General features: G+C 46.5%; 1 protein-coding gene across 1 annotated transcript; it reads left to right on the top strand.

Moving 5' to 3' along the window:
* The first annotated feature begins 384 nt into the window (after nucleotides 1–384).
* LOC119390257 (DNA-binding protein Ikaros-like) lies at nucleotides 385–24315 on the top strand. Its single transcript, XM_037657831.2, has 4 exons — nucleotides 385–913; nucleotides 6867–6944; nucleotides 7024–7246; nucleotides 23420–24315. Exons 1-4 carry the CDS (start codon nucleotides 794–796, stop codon nucleotides 23782–23784), a joined length of 786 nt encoding a protein of 261 aa, XP_037513759.1. The 5' UTR covers nucleotides 385–793; the 3' UTR covers nucleotides 23785–24315.
* Nucleotides 24316–26281: the final 1966 nt, after the last annotated feature.

Raw genomic sequence — 26281 nt, 5'->3', positions numbered from 1 at the left:
TTCCCTCACTTCAAAGCCTGTCCATCCCATATCACCCTTTACCGCCTCATTTGTCGTCTTCCCGTGAGCGCCCAACGCGAGGCGGCCCACCGTCCTTTGATTTACATCCATTCCTGATTGCACCTCTGACTTCATGCACACCACTGAGTTCCCAAATGTAAGCCCCGGAACCATCACACCCTGCGTTGTAGTCGCGTCCCGGCCGCTCGCAACGTCACCGTGTGCAGGTTTTCCGCGTCGGTCGCCCTTCTTGTCCTGAATAAACGGGTCCGGCGCAGCAGCGGCGCGGCGCGGGAGTTCACGGCAAAAGGCCCACGCGGGAGCCGGCGCTTTGGACACTAGGTCACTCTACTTTTGGTAATTTTGTTTCTTGAATTCAAGATGGCAGCGCCCACGAAACGCGAATGGTTGTTTGTTTACACACTCAGCCGCTGCGTTGTAGTCGCGTCCCGGCCGCTCGCAACGTCACCGTGTGCAGGTTTTCCGCGTCGGTCGCCCTTCTTGTCCTGAATAATCGACCTACCCACCCTAAGTTTATGGTTTAAGCTTCGAAGAACTGCTACTCGACGAAGAATCGCGTCTCATCACCATGTCAGCCGTTTGCGCTGCCTACGGCTGAACGAGCATCGGCGGCCGAGACTATTTACTCCTTCACAACTTCCCACATGTGAAAAAAAAAACAACCTCCTCAGTGGATCGCTGCTGCGAAAGGAAGTGATTGCAAGCCTTCGATTACCACTAGCTGTACTCTGCTCAAAACATTTTCGTGACAGTTTTTACGCTAATACTTGCAATGGGATCTCCGGTAAAATCTACTCCACTAAAGCCTGGCGTGGTGCCGTCGATGTTCGTTTACGCACGGAACGAATCGCAAGTACCGAGAGCAGCATTCTCGAAGAGGCGAAAACATGAGGTGAGATGTCGAATGTTGGAGCTTACTAAGCTGCATGTATGCTAGCCTGCATGTTCATGAGGCCATTCTATTCTGCGAAAGTGGATGACCAGCGAAGCTGTTTAACACACGGCACATCCCTGGCGCTACCTGGGTAGTACAAAGAGAGCCGTCTACAAGCGAATGTGCATAGGCCACAATAGAACCCCCCCCCCCTCTTTCGTTGGTGTCGAGGCGCGGCTTCTTGAAAATCAAGGCCCTGGAAAGCTTCTTCCGCCAATCCGCGCTTCAGAAACAAAGGAAGCTGATCAAAGCGAACTGCGAGTGCAAAGTTTTAGTTATACCGGCGCGCTGCAACTCCCAAGTACAACCGTGCATCGCACGACATCGAGTTCGAGGCAAGCCCTCCGACATCCGTTCTCTAGCGCCTAAATGCGTTAAAGTCGGGTATATACGTAATGCCAAAGCGATGAAGTACATACATGATCAAATTACTTAGCTATGTATCTTACGATCAGTGGTACAAAACTCGTTTTATCAGGGACGAATGGCCCCGGCGATTTTCGCCTTTTCAGTTGCATTCTCCCTGAATTCATCTCTCGTTCCCTATGAATTGGAGCTGTTTTATTACGCATCCTCAAATGGTCTCTTGATGGTCGTCTGCCGTTTGTATATACTGCAAATGGGGATACGTGCGTTTCCACTTTTGCGGGGTACAACCAAATGCAAAACCATGGCCTCCGAGGTAGCTACGGCAACCGCGGAGGACACGGACAAAACAACCTGAAGGTGCTCACGACCAACATTTAGCGATTTACTTGTATGACGCACGTGTTAGCTAGTTAGAGCCATAACTCTGAGCCTTCAAAACGTACGTCCGTGATGCTGTGTGGTGCAATTATAGGTTGTCGTGGTGTGCGTATCACGCGTCTTCAGTCTGCCTCTAGCTGCTCACTCTGTGTTTACACGGCACGCACCGCGGTCAGAGCCTCTGCTCAGATTCATAGTCAAGGTTACCTTGGTTCTCCATCAGGGCTACGCAAAAAAATAACAGCTGAGCCACGTTAACACACTTCTCATACGACCGGCTGTGGAGAATGCGAGTAATTCACTTACCCAACACGTTCACAACAGCCCTTATCCAGCACTCTCGCCTTTCTGCTTCGTACGACAGCTGTGGAAATCGGTAAAACTGAACGTTGTTATGCAGTCCTTTACGTCTGTGGCAATTCACAACGCAACAGTAGCATCGATCGCGGCGTTTCTTCGTAGCGTGTGCAGCGGTCCTCGTCTGCTGCTGTTTTCGCCGTCGTTCTGGTGAGTGATACATCAGGCACTTCATGACGCTTCGGTGGCGCCTCCAACTAGCGGAGAGAAATTCACAGCTCTCATTCTGAGTGCTAAATACGCAAACACCACGATATCAATCTCAGTCGTGGCTTCAAACTCACTAGTTGCACCTGGTCCCACAGCAAACTGTGTGAGGGTGTCGGTCTTTGTACTACCCAAAACTTTTCTGACAGGTGTTGCCACGCGTCCTGGAAACTCCAGAGTCTGACATCTATAAAAAGTTCATGAGACCATTCTACTCTGCGAAAGTGGATGACCAGAGTAGCTGTGTAACAAACGGCACGAAGGTGACGTGGAATTTCGATGAAAGGTACAGAACGTGATTTTAAATGCAAAGCATTCCTTAGCGAACCAAAGACACTTTGACGGTTCCATCTGTCTATCTCGCTGCCTACGTCTGGACGCTTTAGTGGTCGACTATCCAACATGGTATTTACCGAAATTGGCATATATAGGAGGACATCAGTGTATGACGAATACGATTGACAGGTCATAACATGATTAGCATGAAAAATCGCGTCACCTAAGTCGTTGGACTACGCATTGCAAAGCATTGTGAGCGATTTCTTGGCGTCTTAGAATGTCAGTACCTTGCTGCTTGTCGACAAGAGTTTCTTAGCTTTGAATGTGTCGCTGCATTCTTTTTCCCATGACCATTATTTTATTTTTTTAGTATTCGATAGAGCGGATCCGCTACTGTAGAGGCGTTCTTGAGAAGCTTTAAATAAAAATTCCACATTCCCAAATATGCCTTAAGCACTGTAACTGTAGTGGGCTGAGGGGTTTATAAGATTACCCTCTTCTTCGCGCCATTAGGGTAAATGCCTCGTTTAGTGACCTTGTGACCCAAATATGTCACAGATTTCTCAAAGAACCGGCATTCGTTCGTGTTGAGCTATCTTCCCGTGTCAATTTGCATATTCAGTGTGTGCCCTTCAAATTGTACGCTCACTTCATAACATGATTGGGTTGCATTAACCAAATGGTACAGTTCATGCTGCATGTATAAAAAGGTACATGAGGCCATTCTACTCTGCAAAAAAAAAAAAAAAACATTGCCTGTTACGCTTACGCGGGTATTGTTATGTACTTTATTTCTGTAAATAAGTTTTTTTCTACTATGTGTGATATGTATTGTACATTTGTTGGAATTTTCATCTGTCACTTGTTTCCATGCAATTGGTCTCCTGCGCCCCAGTCAAGCTGTTATATTACAGCTTTTAGCCCAGGAGACCATCCAGAAAGTAATGTTTTTGTTTTATTCTGAAAGAGAATGAATAAGTAAATGCTCTGAGCCCTCGTCACAACATTCAAGCGCATGCAGGCTCTTTGGTCTCGCCTTAGCATTTGGGCACACGCTTTTCAAATCACCTACTTCTCAACATTTCCGACAAATAGAGCTTTTGTACTGACACACTTAGTAAACGAGTCTCTCCTGCCGCATTTTTCGCTCTTGCAGACTCTGCTTTCCTTAGAGTCTCTGGTCTTGATGCGATCGCCTTTTGACTACGTTCACTGATACCTCTTGTTCTTTCGACTGCATTTGCTCAGTGTCTTGCACTGGTAGTTCCCTGTCCACGGCGATATTATAAGCAACGGGAAAGCCCTTTGCATCGGCTATATTGTTCGCCATTAAGAAATGCTTGAAATGCTTTGATTATGACTCGTAAGTTTTGATTGTTTGGGTCGAACTCCGCGATTTTCCTAAGTGGCGGCATTTCGAGAGAAGGAGACCTCTTTGTTACTCATCAGTTCGTTGTTTCCTTGCTTGTACTGGTTGCGAGGTCAATGTCCGGTCATTATTGCTCACGGTCGAGTACCTCTGCTGGGCATTCGGTAGGCAACAGGTGGTGCCCTACTCCAGGAGCATGTGCGTTACTTTCCACTGGACGAAGGTGCAGCTCACTTGCTTTCGTTTGTGCCCCTCCGCCCATCCACTTGGCTATCGCCTACGCGGGTACGGAAGAACCTCGTCGCGAGTTGTAATAACATTATCCACTCAGCCGGCAAGATAGAATACCTTTATTCAGTACCTATGTACATATATACTGCGATGAGGAAAAGCAACACTGGGCTTTTGGCATGGGGGCAGCGAGTGCAAAGTAGAGGGAAAGGAAGCAGATAATGGAATAGCTGTCATGGCTACCATCTTTCTCTGAGGAAGCGCACGGCCTCCTGTTGCTTGGGCACGCTGTTCCCATTTCACCTTGCGACACCTCTCACCCAAGACTCTTCTAACATCTCAGCCTCCAGTGGATGCCGTCCAGGCTTCCTTGGGCCGTGGATCTCGTCGACTTGAGTGCTGCTACCACAGCACACTTCGAGTACGTGAACCTGGTTCTTAAGCCACCTCACTTGAAAGTGTCACCGAGCTCATGCGTGCCCTCATGCAAATGACACGAGAACTCAACCGCTTAGTGTCGTTGAGCTCCTCCTTTCAGCCTGCTGCTTTACGATCTCCTTCGGAACTTCTAGAATGCAGCGTTTTCCCGGACGATGCTGTCTGGTGGATTCAAACTGTCAACAATCTTGGCATACGCCATGCCTAGCCAGAAAATCAAAAATGACTTGTGGCCATCAACAACCGCCTTCATGGTGGTGCCGAGGCATGGCATAAATATGAAGGCATAGAGCAACGGTCCTGGCCGAAATGGAGCGCCATTCATAGCAGCGTTTGGCCCTCTTCTGCATGCCTACAACCCTCTCCCAAACAGAATGGAGAGCGAAACCACCTCGACCTTACAGCCGTGCCCTGCGGCCCCATGACGCAGTGCTTCTCGGGCAGCCCTACCTCAGTCGTTGGCCACAGGAGCTGCACTCTGCTGCACGGTGCAGTCTTTGTGCATCTGATGCCATGGTATGAGTAGAGAGGCCGTGACTACTCCAATTCCAGCACAGTTGGAGGAACTAACCCCTGGTTCGCCTCGCTGGGACACACACACATCCGAGCTTCTCTCATGCCTGAAATGCCCTAGTGAAGGAACAGGAAGAGGCCTATACCACCAATTGCCGTGCTCGACAACCCATTGAAGCCTCTTGTGCTGCTTCAAGAGCAGTCATTTACCGAATGCGCGCTGGATCACCTTGCGCCGAGTGAGAACGCATAATGTAACAGGGGCTGGGGGGGGGGGGGGGCGTTGACACCGACACCCATCGAGAGGACACCAGAACATGTTTGTGCCTTTAGGTGAGGATGGAAAAGAAGTCACAAAATGGAAAAAAGATTTACAAGAACTGTCATATATATGGTCATAGCAGCTGTACTGAAAGGAAAAAAGCCGCAGCATCTGATTGCAGACCAGCAAAGCATACACGGGGAATGGAGTACAATGCGTCAGACAAGCCAGGTGTTCAGCGAGAAGGTTCATCGGGACAAGTGCAGGAATGCTTCCCTGTCGCTAATCCCACTTTCCGTTGACGGAATATCTATAACGAAAAAGCCTGCGCTGGACCTTCAGAGCCACGGCACCCAAAGAGCCACCTAGACTGCTTCCAGAGCTGTCGGGCATCGATGAAAAGGAGGAGAGTGAGCGACCGGTTGATAACATCGAAAATTTCGCTCAACAAAAAGACTTTTCATGTACCTCAAAGCCAGAAAAGGTTCGTGACAAATATCCGGACTGTCTTCCTGTAGCTGACAATCATGCGGATCTAAGTGAAAAGGAGAGACCTTGCCACCCACGGTGCCTTCTGGATGGCTGTTCCGCCCTCTTCCCCTGGCATGCTGCAACCACCGTTACTTCCGTGACAAAGCCAGCTGCCAGATGCATGTTTTACAGCTCACATTACATTGCAGCAGGACCGAGACCGACCACCGCGATGCAGCCAGTGTTGGCCACCAGAGACACTTTGGCATATCCCCAAACCAAATTGTAACCACCGCGATGCTGCCAGCACTGCCCACCAGAGGCATTGTCAGCAACTCGCTGTCACGGTCGAGTGTCATGACAAAGAACGACAGCGGGGTTCAGGCGCGCGGGCATCTAGCATGCAGAAGAGGAAGAAGAACCAGATAATAGAAAAAGCTGGCCCAGGAAAGGGTGCGGTCATTGCGTCTGTTTCGTCACACTACCGATATGTGACTTCACATGCCACGTTCTCATTGAGAGAAAGATTATACTTTATTCATATTTCGTTATCCTTGTGATCATCTTACGTCACAAGGGATAGGCAGTGTTCTTGTTGTTTGTCAGCGTAGAAGTGCTTATGCATTTAAAAGGAGCATGTCGAATGACTATATGTAAGGATGAAGATATTATTACAATTATTTCCAGAACTGCAGAGGCCGATTAGCCGTACTCAACTTTATTTTCAATTTTAATGAAGTAGATTCCCATAGACATCTTCCAGTATCTGTTACTGCTCTATTATGCATCCTAAGCAATTAAACTGCATAAAGAAGTAGATAATAGGTTTGAGTTTTTTAGTAAAATTGATGGAAATTACTAAAGGCAAAACTGGGTAGAGCATGGGAAGAACATAAGACCAGGCGATTATACAAAAGTATAAATGGTTCCACTAGATTTTTAAAATATGTCTGAAAACTATGTATTTTAATAATTGCCATAAGTTCCTGTGTTGGTGCGTATACATCACTAACTGGTCTTTTCAAACGCTATTTCAGATTATTGGACAGTTGCTCTCTGGAGATGCAACCATCGGGCACACGCCAAGACCAAGTCAATGTAGCGAAAGAGATCATGTAAGAGGGCTTTCATTTCTTTTCTCTTCAGTAATTTTTCAAATTACCACTCGCAACAGTGCAAGCCAATTTATTTCAGGATGACTGGGCAGCAGAACCAGTACATCAGGCAGCATTGGGTCTGGCTTGTGAGTCAGGACAAGCTGTAGACACATCACCAGACTCAGCGTGTGAGCCAGGCCGTGGCACAAACAAATCTGTTCAAGTGGGACTACCAACCGCCCAAAAAGCATCACAAGCAATTGAAAAGAAGAGTCTGTCATCAATTGCTACACAAACAGAATCACTAGCTGTTTCTTCAGGTATGTCTCCGCATTTGCCATAAGATAAAAGTCAGTTTCGCTGTAAGGGTGCTATATCAACAAATCGGAATGTTACACGAAGTAAGGCTAGCAGCTCACCCCTTTAGTCTCCGATACGGCATCACTCTGCAAAATGCTGACGTATGGGAGTATGCATGCTCCAGTGAGCGAATCAACTTTCGTGCTGTCTGTCGCTTCAGTGCAAAGTAAGCGGTGAGAGCGCAGCAAGTACAAACGGTAGAAAGGTATTAGTACTGATCTCTTTCGAGATAGCATACAGCTGCACCTGCTTAATCAAAGTTTACAGTTGCTGACCGAGCAACTCAACTTCTTCCCCTTCGCCTGGCTCTCCTTCATGTGCATTCGCGTGACGAAGATGACCAGCGTGTTTAATCTCTGCTTAAATAGCAGCCGTCGTCAGCCCTCCTTTGCTTTCACTCGGATATAGAAGGTGCGACATGCAGGATGGCGTTATTGATTCAGAATTTACATGTAACGTGACGCCAACGGCGCAAATGCACCTCGAGTGTCCGTATACCTGCTGTCAGAATAATGACAGATGGATTGTGTGCATTGTTCGTTGTGGTCATAGCGAACACAACTTCGGACCTAATATGTAACCTGAAATAAATTATATTACAATGACTATGCTTTTCATGGGAGATGTGCTTTCAAGGCCCTTTGGCACTTGCATTTAATTTTAAAACAAGAATATAATGTACTGTGTGCCTGTGTATTGACTGTTAGAAGGATGCCCAGAAGTCTAAAGCATAGCTATATAGCATGATACAGTGTCCGAAAAAATGGCAAAGCTTGAGCTAAGTCTCGCAAGGCTTAAGACAGCGAAGCTGGTCGATTCTCAAGTTTCGAAAAGTTTTTTGCTAGGTTTTGCTAGGCATCACTACGTTTGGGTAGGCATCACTTGCTTTGGGTTTTGCGCATACGCAGCAGGCGTGCCTAAGTTACATGCCCGGAAACTGGATCAAGACTGTTATCCTCTGAAGTGATAATCTGCCGGACTTAATACTTGGAAGTTCTCGACCACAAGCAGCCTGCGCGCGAATTTGCAGCGATTTTGCATGTATTCTCCCCATCGAGCGACATATCCAGGATCTTGCGCTCGCCGGCGACGCTTGGCAAGCAGCCCCTTCAGCTCAATGTCTCCGAGGATATTCTAACCTGGCTGCACGTTATCTTTCTTTATACGCAGCGTCTTTTGGAGTTTGTTTCCGTCTACCCATGGTGAAGAAAAGATGCAGCACGTGCTCTTGAAATCGGTGTAGTGGGACGTCGATGAGTCGGCGCGCAGGAATGGTCATGCGCAATGTCAAGGCAGGGGGCCGAAGCTTGGCCAAGGTCCTGTGTTGCGCAGTTGGCCTGGTTGCCATGGCTATGCGAGGTGATATCACAGCTATGCGAGGTTTTCGATCAACGAGCGTGGTTTTACGGATAGCTTAAACGGGCCAGTAAACAACCCCTAGGTCCAAAAATTGTAATGAAGATAATTATGCGCACTTTTGCTATGTGAACATGCTGCCGCAAGAATTTTGCGAATGCGTGCTATAATAAGGAAGTTACAGGGGTTAGAATATCGTTTCAGCTCGTTTCAAATTTTCGCGCGGCCTCGCCACCCTTCTCCGCCACAGGGAGGGGAAGGCGTAGACCGTCGTCATGACTCCGCCCATTTCGGCAACGTGACATGACGTCATCAATTGACGTCATCGGCGAGCTAGATCAGTCGCGACGCACTTCTGCTTGCTGCGGCTCCTGGTTGTTTATTGTTTACATTGTCGCACGTGCTTTGTAACTTGATGGGTAGTTTCCGGCTCTTCAGTATTTTTAAGCCTTTGCTCATGTCGAAGGCGAAGTGCGCGCAGGTGCTATGCAGTGCAAGGAATATATGCACAACAACCCGACAACTGTGTGGCCATAACCGCATCACCGCAGGGCCAAGAAACAAGGCGCAGTTTCGTAGCGATGGGTGGGAACAGGAACTGACATTAACTTGACAACTGTTTGTTGAAACCTGGTTTAGACCAATCGACGAGCCCAGCGGTGCAAGTTGCCCATGGGCAAGTTTGCATCACTGCACGTACGAGGGGGATTGGTCAGGCGAAGGAAAAAGGTGCGGGAATTGTCTTCAAAATGGAGGGCCTGCGCGGCACGCACCGCTGTAATATTCGGAAAATGTGATCGCCGCGGTCTACTGTACAAATTGGCGAGCTTGCTTGCGGGGTGTCAAAAAAGTCGGAGACTGTTTACTGGCCCTTTAAACAGCTTCTCTGTTAGAAACCAGGGAATTCATACCACGTGATGCTTCCAATGCAGGTGAATCTCGGATCCGGCGGGCTCCGTTCCAACTACCGGGCTTGTTGCCGGGCTTGCGCTAGGCGTAGGTGGTTTTACAGCGAAAGCTGTTATGAGATCACAACAAGGGCCGTTTTTGGCGCCGTAGTTGTCCGCCGCCGCTGCCAGTGTTCGTAACCACTATCGCACGAAATAAGAAAAAAAGAACGAAATAAGAAAACATCTGCGGGATGGAACAGGGTTCGAACTTGGGACCTTTGCATGGCAGCCCAGTGTTCTACCACAGAGCCATGCCAGTGCTTGAAGCTCTGTAGACATATATATCTTTGACATATATAGTAGACATATATATAATTTAGGACTGTATATTTTTTTTTAGTTTCAGCTTGTTACAAACCATCATCTTGTTTTCATTGCTGTCACGAAGCTGCATGTCGTTTGAGAATTCTACACAAATAGACGAGAGCTCGCTGTTGATCATTTCAACATTTGCACGTGCATAATCAGTAATTGTTTTCTTGTCTCGCATGTTTTTTTTTTACGCACTAGCATGGTCCCTCAATACTTTTTACTGGTCATGAAACTCCCGCGAAAGTTTCATATTGGGACAAAAGTGGCCACCAGAGGCGCCACCGCAAGCAGAAGGGCATTGATCTACCGTGCATGGTAGGGCAGTTGCACATGTCAATATGGTAGATGATGCGCGTTGTCAAATTGCCCAAGTCATTGATTGCTGGCAATGTTTTGACTGAGGGTGCCTGTCAAGTGACGCATATATTCGTGACGTTCCTACATTTCTCGATTCCTGCATAGTCGCTTTCGGGCTTAAACTGAACACTGTGAGTGGTTCTAGATGACTGACAGGTTAACATATTTTGCGCTAGAGGTTGCGGAGTAGCTGTGCACTGGCTGCACGCAACACTCATTGTCACTTTATTCTATAGTGTATCACGAAGCTGCAAATAGAAGTTCGTGTGCCAATAAACGAGCCTGTATATCAGGCTAACTTGGCATTAATAGCTTTGGAGTACCTCTTGAGGGATATTGTTAATGAAGCATAGCTTTAAAAATCAAAAGCGCAGATTAAGATACCACAAAACGGAGAGGGATGCTCGTGTTGTTTTCCTTCTTTTTCTTTGGTTTCATAAATTGCGCTTTTGATTTTGAAGATTTAAAAAAATAATTAGGTGAAACTGCTGTGAGCTGCTTTGCTAGATATAGGCCCTATGTGCGATTTTCAAGCGAAAGGTTTTGATTTTACGCATGCAGATTTCATAACACTGCCGAGTTCTAATATACGCGGCTCTTTTTTTTTTATCCATTCTCATAATATACTGTCGCAATGACCACCACGAATTCTAAGTTGGTGTTCCAGTTAGCCACCCTGTTCCTTCTATGTAAACGCCAGCACAAATCGAAATCAACCCGGAGCTTCCATCAACTCAGTTATTCAGCTTAAACTGATCAATTATACATAAAACTGCATTACTCTTTTGGACCGTTATAGAAATTTTCTCGATTCAGCGACAGCACCAGCAAACAGCGCTATCAAAGCAGAACAAAATATTACATTCTGGCCCACGGCACCACTTTTAATTAAAAAGTGTTTTATGCCGGGGTCCACCAAGTACATCCGTCATGGATATGACGTTGATAAAATGGACGCCAACGGGCGAGAAAGAAAAAAACCAAGAAAAAGATCCCCCGCTGGGAATCGAACCCACGATCTTGCGGCTGCGACGGGAAGCGCCCAACGCCCTACCGGCCGCACTGGTGTCGCCGAGGCACCTTTGACGCAGTTACATTGGTTTTGTTCTTTCTTTGCCTTTCGCTTCGTGTTAGCGTACGTCGGCTCATCGGAGTAGTGCAGCTTCCACATGCACCAACGGGAATTCTCCGCCTTCGACTGCTTCGATTGCGAGAGCACCGACTAACAAAACTGCTGCAATACGCGTTGAAGAAAGGATGCGATTTCGACGGGCGAATGTCGTGCCTTGGTGGAGCGAGACTAGCGCCTGCGAGACAGAGCACAGCGGGACGCACGCATTTGCGACTCGGGCTACGAACCTGTACCTCCCGTGTTGCTGAAGCGTTGTGTGGTAGTGTATGCATGAGCGCAGGTGTCGGTCACCCATTGCTAGAAAGCGCATACCGTGCCGTTTCTTGACGACCCTTTGAAGACGTGCATACCGGGTACCAATGTTGATTATGAGCTTGTTGATATCATGCTTATGCGGGATTCACGATTTGCTGTGTCCAGATATATTTTCATAACATCAGCTACCACAACGGTTTAATCATGATCATGGGCGTTAGTCGTCGCGATAGAGGCATGCTGTCAACATGGGTGCAACTGCATCCACGTCAAAACGGTGCTGTAGCTGCCAAACACGAAGAGACATTGTACAAGCTCTCATATATCACTACACAATAAGCACTACTCTGAAGACACGTTTCACTTTCGTGTTATACCGATTCCTATGACGGAGGGATCAGCCATGTTTTTTTTTTTTAGTTTCTATCGTTATCCGGAAAGCAACAAACGCACATACTCCGAACACCGCACTTCACATAAAACTCCAAACACGCTCACACACACTACACACACAATTCTAGGCACGGCGTCTTCCACCAGTCTTGGTCGATCTCGAGCCAGTGAAACGAGGTTTCCATTCACTGTGCACACGTCCGCATGTACAGTACGGTCTACTCTTAGAGGGAACACGCAAGCGGGCGGCCGCCGGTCCGCGGAGCGCTAACTGCCGGCGAGATTGGGAAATGCGGAGCATGCGCGTAGAATCACAAGGCGGTTCGTGTCCCGCGTTGTCTGCTACTTCTTCGCCTCAGCGCTCGTTGTGCGCTAGCGAAATTCTATATTTCTACGGTTGGAAGGACAAGCTTGCTATGATATCTGCATCGGGCATAAATTTGCTTGTCTGTTGAAAAGAAACGGTGGGAACCGGTGGTTCCCACCGTTTCTTTTCTCGATGTTATCTTTCTGTTGCTTCGACGCGTGCCTACAAAAAGGCCCTGCGTTCGAAGTAATAAATCAGTTGTGAGTGCAGCGCTATGTGTGTGTGTCCTTCCTAAATGTCCTGTCTTTTTTGCGCTGGTAAATCTATCTTGAGTGTGTGCCATACTGAGTAGATTCAAGAACCCCCTTAGAAACTTTAATACCTGCTGGCTGGAGTGTATTGAACTTATGAATAAGGTATGACTGTATATTTTCTGTCTCTTGGGGACTGGAAATTTGAATGAAGTATTTAAAGTTTGAGTTCGTCGAAGTTGTGACCTGCTACATTAAAAAACTGTGCCACTGATTTGGGTAACTTCTTCGCCATGTCCGCACGATGCCCGTTTAATCTTTAACAGGCTGTTCCGCTTCGCCAATGTACCGTTTTTGACAATATGAACATTCGATCATTTAGATAACGTTTGAACTAGTGCAGGTAAAACTAGGTTTTATATGATGGACGTAATCACTTCCGGTGCTTCCAACTATAATGTCATCTTGATGGTGCTTACAAGTCTTGCATCTTAGATGAGAACAAGGTGTTATGTGGGCAGTAGAATGGGGGTTTTCTTTTGCATGCACTAACATGTCCTTAACATTCCTGCTGCGGCGATACACGACATTTGGTACTCCGGGAAACACTTTTCTAAGGCGCTCGTTGCTTGCCAGTATTGGGTAATACTTACGGAGGATATTATTTATGTTTATATTATATATATTATATTATATTATATTATATTATATTATATTATATTATATTATTATTTATGGCTGTGCTGCGGGGCCCTTTGAGCTAGTGATGATTTCCTATCTAGTAGACATGCTTCGTTGTAGACCTTGTTTAGAGCATCTTGCGGGTAATTTCTTTTAACTAATGTTTCCTTAGGTTGCTTAAGTGGTGAACGTAGTCACCGTCATCGCTACAGATCCTTGTTATACGCCTCGCCTGTCCCACAAATATCCCTCGTTTGCAGTGTCGCGGGTGATGACTCGTGTAATCTAGGTATTGCTGGCTGTCTTTTGGTTTTCTGTAAAGTGTCGTCTTTAATTTTCCTGCTTCAATAGATACCGTCGTGTCTAGGAAGTTAATTTCACTGGAAGAATGGTGCATGGGGAATTTAATACTAGAGTGAAACTTGTTACAGTGGTCAATGGATGTGTTTAGTGCACTTACGCCGTGTTGCCATATGATAAATATGTCGTCTATGTCAAGGAGATAGGTGGAAGGCTTCACTGGGCATGATTTCAACAGCTGTGATTCTAACTGCCCCATAAAAATGTTGGCGCAAAAGGAATTCCCATACTAGTGCTGAATGTGTGTAGGTAAAAGGACGATTCAAATTCAAAATACTTTAGTGTCAGGACTAATTTGAGTAATGATAGGTAAACTTCATTATGTGTTTGCTTGCTTTCTATGAGTGATTTTGAAACCGCTTCAATCCCTGCAGTGGTAGGTATATTCGTATACAAGGAGCAGACATCTAATGTTACCAGAATGGCCTGATCCGAGAGTGTTTGTGTTTCGTTGATAGAATCTATTATTTGAAGGAAATGAGGTGTATCTTGAACAAAGACGGTAGGTTAAATGGTATTTTAGATAAATAATGATTTAGAAATGTTGACAGCGACTCAGTAGGTGTACTGTTGTTAGATATTATAGGCCTGCCCGGGATTTGCGCGATAAACAGTTCATCTATGGACACCTTATGCATCTTCGGAAGCAGGTAGAAGCGGCCTGCTTGCTTGTTTTTAGTCATCAGGAACCGGTGCTCGGAGTGTGTGAGAGCGCATACGCTACTCTCCTCCTCTAGTCTCATCTCCTTCAAGTGGCGTTCAGTCCAGCGTTTGCCTCAGTTGGCTCCTCTGAAATGCGGGCTCGACATGCCGAAATTCTCTCCTGCGCAGCGCCGCGATGAGGGCCAGGGCATGCGCGTTTTCTCCCCTTCTCTCTCCTCTCCTATGCTGCCTCTCTCTCGCGCGCCTGTCGACGTTCCCCACACGCCCTGTGAGAATTAACGGCCAGGCTAGAGGGAAGACACGACGCGCGTAGTGTTCTTCCTCGCGTTCCACGACGCTAGGTCGGTAGCATGCCCAGCGAACGCCGATGGAATGCGATCGTACAAGTGCTCCGGCAAGCAGCCACTATGCCATTTTTCGTCATTCTGCGGAGAACCGTGGTACCCGGAAAGTACCTCTAAGACGTTATGTGCACTTTGTTGATGCTGTGCCTGATGACGATGAAGCATTATGGCAGAGCCTTTTGTAAGGGGTTGGAAGCAATCAACAACCCACTCGTTGCACAATTCACATCGTGTGACGCCTGGTTGTTATTTTACTTATCTACCACGCTATCTGACATATGTTAATGTGGTTCCTTCCCGACATGAAGCTGGTGTAGGGTCTTTTAGCTAAGCAATTTCAAGCACCGGCATGGCTCTGAGGTAGAATACTGGGCTGCCACGCAGCGGGCTCAGGTTCGAACTCCGTTTCATACTGGATATTCTTTTTTATTTCGTGCTAAAGCGGTTATGGACGCCGGCAGCGGTGGCGGACAATTATGGCGCCAGAAACGGCCGTTGTTGTTAATCTCATAGCAGCTTTCGCTGTAAAAAATACAAGAAGTGGACGTCCACCCACGAAATAACGGTGACTAAGTGAACACGAACGGAGCCACGCAAGGCTACATGGCTCCGTAACTTTTCTCCGCTGAGTGACAAAGCCGATGTAAGTGCGGTAAGGGCACAAATGAATACCCAATTTGGTCATACGCTGACAGTGTACAATGGGAGATATGCAGCCAGATAGAAGTCCAACAAATGGAAGCAAGTTGTTACACACTGACCTAGGAAACAACACGTTATTAGCTTGAGGCCTTGGGCTGCGAATCCGCGCTTAGTCGGCATGAGTGATCCTTTTTACAGCAGAGCTGCTCTGGGGCGCTTGAAGCGGTGAGCAGTGGCAGCATCGATATAATGCTGATTGCTTCAGATGAGATGGTGATCGCAAGTCACGGCACAAGGTAAAGAGGCACACCACGTGTCGGGTGGACACCCGCAGGACCCAAACAATTCAGCCGGTGGCGTTCAGCCCAACGCTGCGCGCACCTCAGGACTGCTGGACCCTAGAAAACAGCACGCTATTAGCTTGAGGCTTCGGGCTGAAAATCGCCCAACATTTGGTGAGTGTTACATCATTTAGGGCAAAGCGACAGGAGTGACAAACTGAGGTGCCACTACAACTTCTGCTGTCCACAAGACATCGACAGTGTGTGTTTGTTCAATGCTTCGTAGGTTTCATGTGCGAATTTCAGTTCCCTGTGGGATCACACCTGCCTGCTGCCCTGCCATCGATTTGTTTAGCTGCCACAAAAGCCAGCTACATTCAAGAACCGTCACCTGGTATGGGTAGCCCGCTTTCCTATGTTTGCTCAATTGAACATTATCACTTCCTTCCATCATGTGTTCACATGATTTTATCAGGGCTTATCGCAAAGCAGAAATGGCAGTGCCATTCTTAACAATCTTAGAGTGGGCCGACCAGTAATCCAACAGAGACTTGATGCTCGCGTGGCTGTATTTCCAACGGATATGGCTTGGGCCAAAAGTAAGCTCAACATCTAAGAACTTGAGCCAACCATTAAACAGCAGTTTCTGTAGTGAAGGACAAACCCATGTCTTGCTCTCTAAAAATGTTTAATATGTCGATCATATTTGACGTTGCCATGCCAAATTCGGTAAAAATAATGTCATCGACGTCCTGAAAATGGACTGTGGAAGACCGCACAGATTACGGTTAACGTTTTTGTCCACCTTTGGCAAAAAACGCCAGGCCTGCGCGGAAAGCGCAGCACAGTCACAGCGAAAGCTGGAAGAGCGGCATTTCTAGAGCCCGTTATAAACTCTCCTGTGGCTACTAACACAGGTACATTAGCAACGTACCCACTACGCCACAAAGCGTAATTTTTGGGAAGTTGGGAAGCACCCAGCACGACATTATTCGTTGTTCTGCGGAGAAGCGAGGTATCATATGTAAGCGATTATGTGCAGCTTGTTGATTTGGCGGTTGATGACGATGAATAATTATGGTTGCGCCCTTTGTAATGGGTTGGAAGCTTTAAACGACCCACTAGTTACGTAATGCATATTGTGTGACGCCCGGTCGTTATTTAACGGTCCCTACCACGCTTTATAAAACACTTTAACCAGAGAAACGTAGAGCGAGAGAGAGAGAGAATTGACTTTATTGAGACCCTGAGGAAATGGATTATGGGAGCCTTATGGGCTTCCTTGGTAACCAACAGAAGTGCACTTGCGAGGAACCCACTACGCTATAAATCATTGTAATTTTTGAGAAGTAGGGCAGTAGGCACTGTGCCATTTTTCGTCATTCTACAGACAGCCGTGGTACCTGCTAAACGCATGTAAGGCATTATGCGCACTTTGTTGATGCTGTGCGTGATGACGATGAATAATTATGGCAGAGCTCTTTGTAATGGGTTGGAAGCATTTAACAATCTACTCGTTGCGCAATTCGCATTGTGTGACGCCTGGTTACAGAATTCGCGTTGTGAAACGCTTGGTGCTTATTCTACTCTTTTACCACGTTATATTGCATATGCTAATGTGGTTCCTTCCCGACATGAAGCCTGTATAGGGCCTTTTTGCAAAGCAGTTTCAAGCACCGGCATGGCTCAGAGGTTGAATACTGGGCTCCCACGCAGAGGGCCCAGGTTCGAACCTCGTTCCATCCTGGAATTTTTTCTTGTTTAGTTTTTTTTTCTTATTTCGAGCGATACTGGTTACAGACACCGGCGGCGGCGGCGGCGGCGGACAACTACGGCACCAGAAACGGCCGGTGAAATGATCTCATAACAGCTTTCGCTGTAAAAAATGTGAGACAAAACCGAAGCCACTCTTGATCCAATGCATATTCCTGATTTTTGAACGTAAGCATGCCATGCAAACCTGACAAAGGTGGCTTTAAAGGGGTACTGACACGAATTTTAAATCTTTTCAGATTGTTGCTCTAATTGAAAGCACTGGTGTCGAGAACCCTAAACAGAGTACTCCGGTGTCTGGGAATGGATCGAATCTATTTTTAATACCTCTACGTTGAAAGGACACTTTCTGTTTCACTATTGAGTGGGCGGCTTCTGAGTGACGTGTCATCGCAGTGTGACGTAACGAGAAGACAGCAACTAGCGACGTACTAGCAGCAGATCTGTCATCTGCTCGTGGTGCACACAAACAACGAGTGCATTGTGATCCAGCGACCCCGACAATGACTTCTGCGATTTAGTCTGCGTGCAGGACGCAGAATTCACAAACTCAGTGGAACTGTGTTCACTCGTCGGGATAATGTCCATTGTAGTGGGGCTAGCTTGCAGATGCTCAACAACAAAAACTTTAAGATCCAAGTAAAATATTTTATAAGTGTTGCCTGCCTCTGGTGTGTGGAGAGCGTTAGCATTGCCTACAAAGGAAACAAAAATTGTCCCTTTTGCGATGTCTCAAAACCGTGTCAGTACTCCTTCAAGATAAAAACTCAGATGCTTTAGAAAGCTATCCACAGGGATGCCACATCTGTTAGGAAAAGACAGTTCATCATTGTTCTCACAAATGCACTGCTCAACACTTTCGATCAGCTGAGCATGGGGGATACTATAAAATAAATCTTCAACGTCAATGCTGAAGGCAGAACACCCTTCTAGCTTATGCACTTTCATATAGTTCATGATTTCTGTGGAACTGGACACAACAGAAGCATCGTCAAACCACGTTCCACGCTCAGAAACTGTAGCCCTGAAGGTGGTATTGGGTGTGTGTGTCTTCGCCGTGTAGAAGTCATCCAGGAGTGAACCCTTGCTCTTCTTCACTTTTTCAGTTACAGAATCTAGGTTGAACCCTTTGAGAAGTTCTGTGTAGTGAGGCATGCGTGGTACTCTGCATGTTATTTTCTTCCATTTTCCTTCACTAAACTTTAGACGAAAGTGAGCACTTGTGTCGTGTTCTTCTCTCTTTGTCTCCGTCGTCACTGCACGCTCTCCGGTAATGATGAGTACATACCAACTCGCCCAGTCTGCTTTTTTGAGTACTGAGAGTGTGGGATGACGTGAGGCGTTCACTTTCGTTCATGTTTGTACTGTCCTTTCTATATAGAGAGCTTGCTTTTTGGAATAGGTATCTATACTTGTCTGAAATTGGTTACTGAAAAAGTAGTCACTCTATTACAATACTAAAACATGTACAGTAGACTCCTGTTAAACGAAAGCTGAAGGAACCAGGAAAATATGTTTCATTTAACAGGAGTTTCGTTTACTGAGAGATGAAAAGGGGTGCAGAATTCAAGCACAAAACCAATCATGTTAGAGGCAGTTGTTCCATTGAAGCAGCAATTTCATTTAGGCGATTTTCGTTTATTGAGAGTCTACTGTAATTGCTTAAGGAATTTCTAACGTTCAAGCCTGATTGATGCCAAGGGTAGAAGTATATTTGGGTGTGCTGTGTTGTTTGTACTCACTTTAAATGTAGTATGTTTGCTGTTGTAAATGTGCATTCCTCAGAATTAGCAACGAAATATTGCATGCTTTAGACATTGCCATAGGGGCATGCAACAGCTTCTTCTTAAAACTTATTTACCATTTTACAATTATTTTGCAGCCTAATCCATTATGAACTCAGGATTGTGATAGGGATGTGGCCATGTCTAGACTGCTATTTCAGATTGGTTGTGTTGAAACATATGAAATAGACCTTTTTTAAGCACACGAGCGCCACCAACGGGCGCGCAAGCGCTCATGGGAAATTTGTGTACGCCGCAGCAGCCGCCGCGCCATGCCAGGACTTCTTAGACACAGTGAAATTGGCAAGGTGCAACATGTTACTGCGCAATTCAATCACGAACTTCAGTGTTTAGCTGCGACGGCCTCTCGACGATTTCCATCTGTCCCACTGTTGGACCAGTTAAGCAGCTCAGAAGCGTCACCTTTTATGTATTTATTTTTTTTTGCGCCAGTGCGCCTTACAGCATAAATGAAAAAAAATACAACTCGGTTGCCTATGAAGTGCAGGAGCAGTCTATGATTCGCCGATGCATTTGAAATCAGCGTCCATCGACACTGTCGAAGAGTACAGCGTGAGATTCTGATATTTAGAAAGTACACTAGAAAGTGTAGTCGGGCATTTGGGGAAATGAGATACATTCATTGCGTTGCTCGCAACATATATGTAACGAACGATAAGTGCCTGCTAACTTTCGTTGGTGATATAACCACAGGTTGGAATAATACTTAGAGCGAAAAAAGAAAGGAGCAGTACAAGGAAGGAAATGCGCAAACCAGCGCTCACACACAACTGAAAGTTTATTGAATGTGTGAAAAATGGGGGTGCATCGCGCGTGTCATAAAGAGGCACAAAAAGTCAAACAACCAGGTGCGTGCTTACAGTCGATTCATATAGTTGAATTCCTTGTCTTGTAACGACTGATAAGGTTGACTGACACAAAGTGTGGCGTTATTTGTGACATGATATAGGCCTCCAAAATTTCTCGCGTTGTCTGATTAGGTTGATGGTGAAAAACTACTGTGCTTTTGACGATGGGATTACATTTTCATGACTGACATAGCGATGCGAGATGAGACGGCTCCATTCAATGAATTTCGATGCTCGCTGAGGCGCGCATTAATACATCGATCAGTCTGGCCGATGTACATGTGGACATAAGAAAGAGAAATTTGCGGTTAACTCCTACACAATTTGCAAAACGATTGGCATGCCTCTGACTGCATTTTTTTTTTTTTGCCCACCGCAGACCCCTGTGACCTTAATGCGACTAAGCTTATTTGGGGCTGCAAACACAACCTTCACCCTCACATCGCTTCCCTACGTTCTTCAGGCCATGCGACTTCTTATACATATGTGGAATAACTGCAATATTTCTAGTTCCTTCATTATTAACGGATGGAGGACGTCCGTGTTAATCTTTCTTTGTCATGCGAACAGATTTTCGCAAACCGATACTACGAAACGCAGGATATCCCGCCTCTTTGATCACTTTGCAGCTGGAAACCACTGCTCATCTTATGTGCGCAAGTTTTTTTCCAATGCCGTGCGAAATCATGACATCACAATTCCTCGTTTAACAATATTCGACTGCGCCGACGCGAAATTAAACACCGATTTCGCTGAACGCTGGCTATACTGCCCGCAAACGTGCTCCGCAGTGAAACTTAAAAGCATGTATCAAGAAAGAGCAAATTATCAAAGCAAGGCATCTCGCAAGTGAATTATAGTCCCATCCCTTTTTCCTTAAACACATTTAGAATGTGCTCACTTCATTGTACAGCGCGTGACTTGTCAATTAAAATCAAATAATCATCTGTATACCTGAACATTGTAACACCTCTCTACAGTTTGGTTAAACCCGATCACAAGCCGCTATGGCATTAAATGCCATAGCGGCTTGTGAACAAGTAACCATTGAATAAATACGAATTCGGTCTTCCAGGTCACATTGCTCACGATAGCACGTTTTCACTGCATGTATCGGCACATGATAACTCGCATGCTGCTTAACTACTACATCCGGTATACATCCGCTCGGTAATACCTACACTGACTGCATCATTCCTTTCACATTTTATGCGTAGAGATACGTGCAGGTGCGTTCAGACATGTGTAGTAGTTAGGATTTAATAATAGTCAACCAGCGCCGATGCATTTTTTTCGTTTGGTGCTCCCACGGCGCCAACGAGCAGCGAGCGACGGAACAGCCTGCGGGCTCGCCGTACTCACTTTTCCCATAGTGCTTCGCCCGCCCGCGGGGGGTCCTGGGATTGTTTGAAAAAGGTCTATTGACTAGTCACTTTTCACACTGATTGTCTATAATACTATTGAAATGGAGAAAATAATGGACTTCATTGCAACGTTTAAATTTGAATCACAAAAGTGAGGAAATTTTGCTTGTCTTACAAAGCACTGATTCAGACTGTGCCTTTAATTATCCATTCTTTTGTTTTTACATATCTGTCCTTGTTGATAGAAACAGTATTCAGATTACTTGCCACAATGCATGCTTGGTAGTGGCAGTTTGATTTGACACTTCTAAATATAAATAATGATTCGTAAGCGACTGTGTAAGTGAGTCAAACATTATCAGGTCAATACGTGACTTTGTACCACTTAAGCAACCTAAAGGAAACATTAGTTGAAAGCAAAAACCCGCACGACACTCTAAGCAGTGTCTACAACGAAGCATGTAAATTAGATAGGAAATCAACACCAGCTAAAAGTGCCCCCGTAACACAACCCCACCCCTGCCTTTAGCATTTATAACCAAATGCTCAAATGTGCTCTCAAACATAAATAATATTCTCCGCAAGTATTATCCAATACTAGCAAACAACGAGCGCCTTAGAAAAGTGTTTCCCGGAGTACGAAGGGTTGTGTATCACCGCAAGAGGAAGTTTGAGGACATGTTAGACCATGCAAAAGTAAACCCTCATTGTACTGCCCACCTAACACCTTCTTCTCCTCCATGCTGTAGAACACGCAGACACCTTTCAGACGATGTTATAGTTAAAAGCACCAGAAGTGATTGTGACCATCATATAAAACCTAGTTTTACCTGCACTAGTTCAAGCGTTATCTACATGATCGAATGTTCATATTATCACAAACGGTACATTGGCGAAACGGGGCGGCCTGTTCATGTTAGATTAAACGGGCAATGAGCAGACACAGCAAAGATGTTATCGAAAGCAGTGGGACAACATTTTAATGTAGCAGGTCACAACTTCAATGATCTCCGACTTAATATACTTCAGACAAGCCTTCGGTCCCCAAGAGACAGTTAATATACAGAGTTGTGCCTTATTCACAAGTTTAATACACTCCAGCCACCAGGTATAAACGCTAATCCATCTGATATGGTACATACACAACAAAACCAATGAGAGTTAAGCCTTTCTAGGAATTTCTAACCTACCGTGTTGAGTGTTGCTTCATTCTGACAAGCATAATTCAGCTCAGTTGCCCTCTCCTCCTTTTTTTGTTTGGATTGGAGGGGAGGGTACAAAGCATATGGAGACAAGCGTTAAGGAAATCAGACACAGCCTCGAAAAAGGCAAGTCTGCTTGTGGAAACGTTGGCTCCAGCAGACACTGCTTACGAATATATCATTTGTTTTCCCTGGTAACATAATGCTTTCACTGAAGCAGTATAGAGACGTTGTGAGAAATGAAATGTGCAAACTGTGGTAGTAATATAAAGAAACAGTTCCCTTGTGTAATGCACATTAATGTGCTTGGTAATTCTGACCATTAAAATCGTGATGCCCTTGTAACTTTTATAAATGTGCTTATTTTCTTTGCTCTTTCAGTTTGCCACCACATAAAGTTATTTCATCATATTTTTTTTTTTTTCATATGCTTCTTGTGTTGGAATCGAAGTGGTTCTTTTGCTGTGCAGTGTTTCCATGGATACTTCTCTGCAAACAGAAATACAATAAGTAGAATAATGGGTTAGTGTTTGTTGGTGCACATTCGAACACTTTTTACTCTTTCGATATAACATGGGAATGGCATCTAATCAGATTCTATTTTTCGCGGCACCTGGTGTTCGCATGTGTCAAGCATGGAATTATGTGCAGTAGTGTAGGAGTTTTCAAAAGGCTTGCTGTGTCGGTGCACTATTGCCATAACAGTAGCTTTGGTTTGTGCAAAGCGAGACAAGATGATCATCTAGTTTCACACACATATGGAGGAACTCTTGTGTATTGCCTGCTGCTGTAGTCCGGTTCAATGTAGTGTATGACATAATTTACATTGCCTTTGTGTGCTCTCGATGGCTTTGCAGGCTCCTTGTCTTTTGCATCCTTGGAGCAGTCTTCATCACTGACGTCTGTTCGAGGCCAACTTCATTGCTGCCAGCAGTGCACCTATGTGACCCTGGACAAGTCGACTATGAGCAGGCACCTTCGGAAACACATGGGCGAGCCCCCCTTTCAGTGCCAGTTGTGTCCAGCTGCATGCGCTCGCAAGTCCACGCTGCTGGTTCACGTGCGCACCACACAGGAGAGCGGCCCTTCACCTGTGTCCACTGCAGTGCATCCTTTGCGAAGAAAAGCAACCTCGTGGGACATATCCGCATGCACACTGGAGATCGGCCATTTTCCTGTGTCCATTGCAATGCGACCTTTGTGCATAACAACAGCCTTGTGAGGCACATCCGCACGCACACAAGGGAGCGTCCATTTTCCTGTGCCCACTGCAGTGCATCCTTTTTGCGGGCAGATGATCTTGTCAAACACAGCCGCATGCACACTGGAGAGCGGCCCTTTTCCTGTGTACACTGTAATGCATCCTTTTCATCGAAAAGCAACCTCGTTGTGCACATGCGCACTCACACAGGAGAGCGTCCCTTCTCATGCGTGCGCTGTAATGCATCCTTTGCTATGAAGCTCAGCCTCGTGAGACACTTTCGTACGCACACAGGAGAACGTCCCTTTTCCTGTGTCCACTGCAGTGCGTCCTTTGCGCAGAGAAGCAGCCTCGTGAAACACATCCGCTGCATACAGGAGAGTATCCCTTTTCCTGTGTTCACTGCAATGCATCTTTTTCGACGAAAATCAACCTCACTGAGCACATGCGCAAGCACACAGGAGAGCGTCCCTTTTCCTGTGTTCACTGCAATGCATCCTTTTCGATCAAAGGCACCCTCAGTTACCATATGCTCACTCACACAGGAGAGCGTCCCTTCTCTGTGAGCACTGTAATGCATCCTTTAGTCGGAAGGCCTGCCCTCATGAAACACATCCGCATGCACACCGGAGAGCGTCCCTTCTCCTGTGTGCACTGCAATGCATCCTTTTCGATGAAGCGCACCCTCACTTACCACATGCGCACTCACACAGGAGAAGGTTCCTTTTCCTGTGCGCACTGTAATGCATCCTTTCGTCGGAAGACCAGCCTCGTGAGGACACATCTGCAAGCACATAGGAGGCGAAGGTTGCACCAGCACGGAACGAGGGCAGCCCTCACTGCTTATCTAGGAGGTAATGAGCTTGGGCACCCAAGGTAGGGTGAGCCCAGATATCTGGTAACTACCTGTGCTCTATCTTGCTATGTGCGCACAATGTTCAGGAAGTGACATTATGCCAGTGCTTTGGTGACATGTCGATGCAAAGGCAGCGTGACACGACATTGTTCTGAAAGATGGTCTTGAGTCCTACATATGCTCCGTGGAAGCCTCTTTCACTGTTTGCTAGCTAATATGTTTAAACTGAACGAGAAGAGAAATGTAAGTGTTTGGTTACTGTAAACCATGATCTAATGAAAGCGACAGATGAAAACCAAGGAAAGCAAACGGGAAATAACCAATTTTTACGTAATTGGTTGTAAAAAATGATTAAGGAACAAAATGAGAGTTGGAAAATAAAGAGGTTGAAGCAGGTGGGTGGTTCCTCTTCCAAATTGCTGAAGTGAGGGTCTCAAATATGTCAGATATTACACCTTCACGTAGCATACAGAGATTTAAAGGACCCCTGACAGCGAAAGTTTGTCTGCGACTGTTTTACTGTAATTTGTAGCTTTGTGTCTGGTATCTCGGAATTGAATTGCAAATGCTCTAACACATCGTATAATTAATGCTAGCAATCGTTAATTGAGAACAATTTTGGCGTCATTTCAAAACGCCCGCCTAAATACCATAAGAAAGTAGCGCCGACAACGGGGAGGCGCCTAAGATCACGTGCACTCAAGCTTTGGGTGTCGTTGAAAGTACAGTTTTCAAATCGGGGCGCGCGCGGTAAGATTGAAACTATGCGGGTGCTTTGGTATTGTTTAGTACGTTCCTCCGCCCCCTCTCCACCTACCCAGAAAAAAACTGCCGCCCACCTCCCCGAAGGGAATCGTGAGGAAATGCGAATGCATTTCTTGCGCCGAAGTAACACGGCGTGGTAATTTTAATGGCGTAAAGCTGGACACATCGACGCGCTCAAGTGGTCTCCCTTTTGGGCGCCTCTTTCAACGAACGCTTCCTACATGCGTTCGTAATCACCTCACGGATGGTGACACCGCCTTCAATGCAGCACAACGCGTTAGAACGCGCTGTTTTCAGGCGTGCCAAGGCTGCACAATCGCTACAAACGCGCTTCAATCGCACTGCATTGACGCGGTGGCGCAGGGAGGAGAGAGAAGCGAGCGGCGAGAGAAGGAGCGCGAAGCACTGCACCTACCCTCTCCACACACGCGGGAGCTCCGCCGAGCTTCCGCGATGCGAGCGCCCTCACACGCCAGAGCGCGCCTCCTCCTCTCCACTCACTCTCCGTACTCCGCCCGCACCACCTGCTTCGGTTGCTAGGGGCGAAGATAAGCGCGCGCGCCCGCAGCTGTTGCTATGGAGAGGGAGTGAGAGCGGAGAGGCGCGCGGACAACGCCGGATGCCTCACATAGCCCGACTAAGAAATGCATTCGCATTTTAAAAAGCGTTCTTGGCCGAAGCAGCCAGAGCTACGTTGAGAGCTGCCCGGCAACAGAGCGAGAGGGGTGACGAACAATAGCCCTCGCGGCGTGCCAGTTGGAATATTGTGCGCGCCCCTCCAATATTATCTGCCGTCGACAATACTCGTTTTACTCGTGAAACGTCACACGGGGGTCTCTGTCTCCGTCCTACTAGTGCCATGTCGCGAGGTGCTGAAAACGCAGATGAGCACACACG

This window comes from Rhipicephalus sanguineus, chromosome 4 (genome assembly GCF_013339695.2).
Source record: "Rhipicephalus sanguineus isolate Rsan-2018 chromosome 4, BIME_Rsan_1.4, whole genome shotgun sequence".
NCBI lineage: Eukaryota > Metazoa > Arthropoda > Arachnida > Ixodida > Ixodidae > Rhipicephalus > Rhipicephalus sanguineus.
The sequence above is the reverse complement of the archived record's forward strand: the minus strand, read 5'-3'. Positions and strand labels throughout refer to the sequence as shown.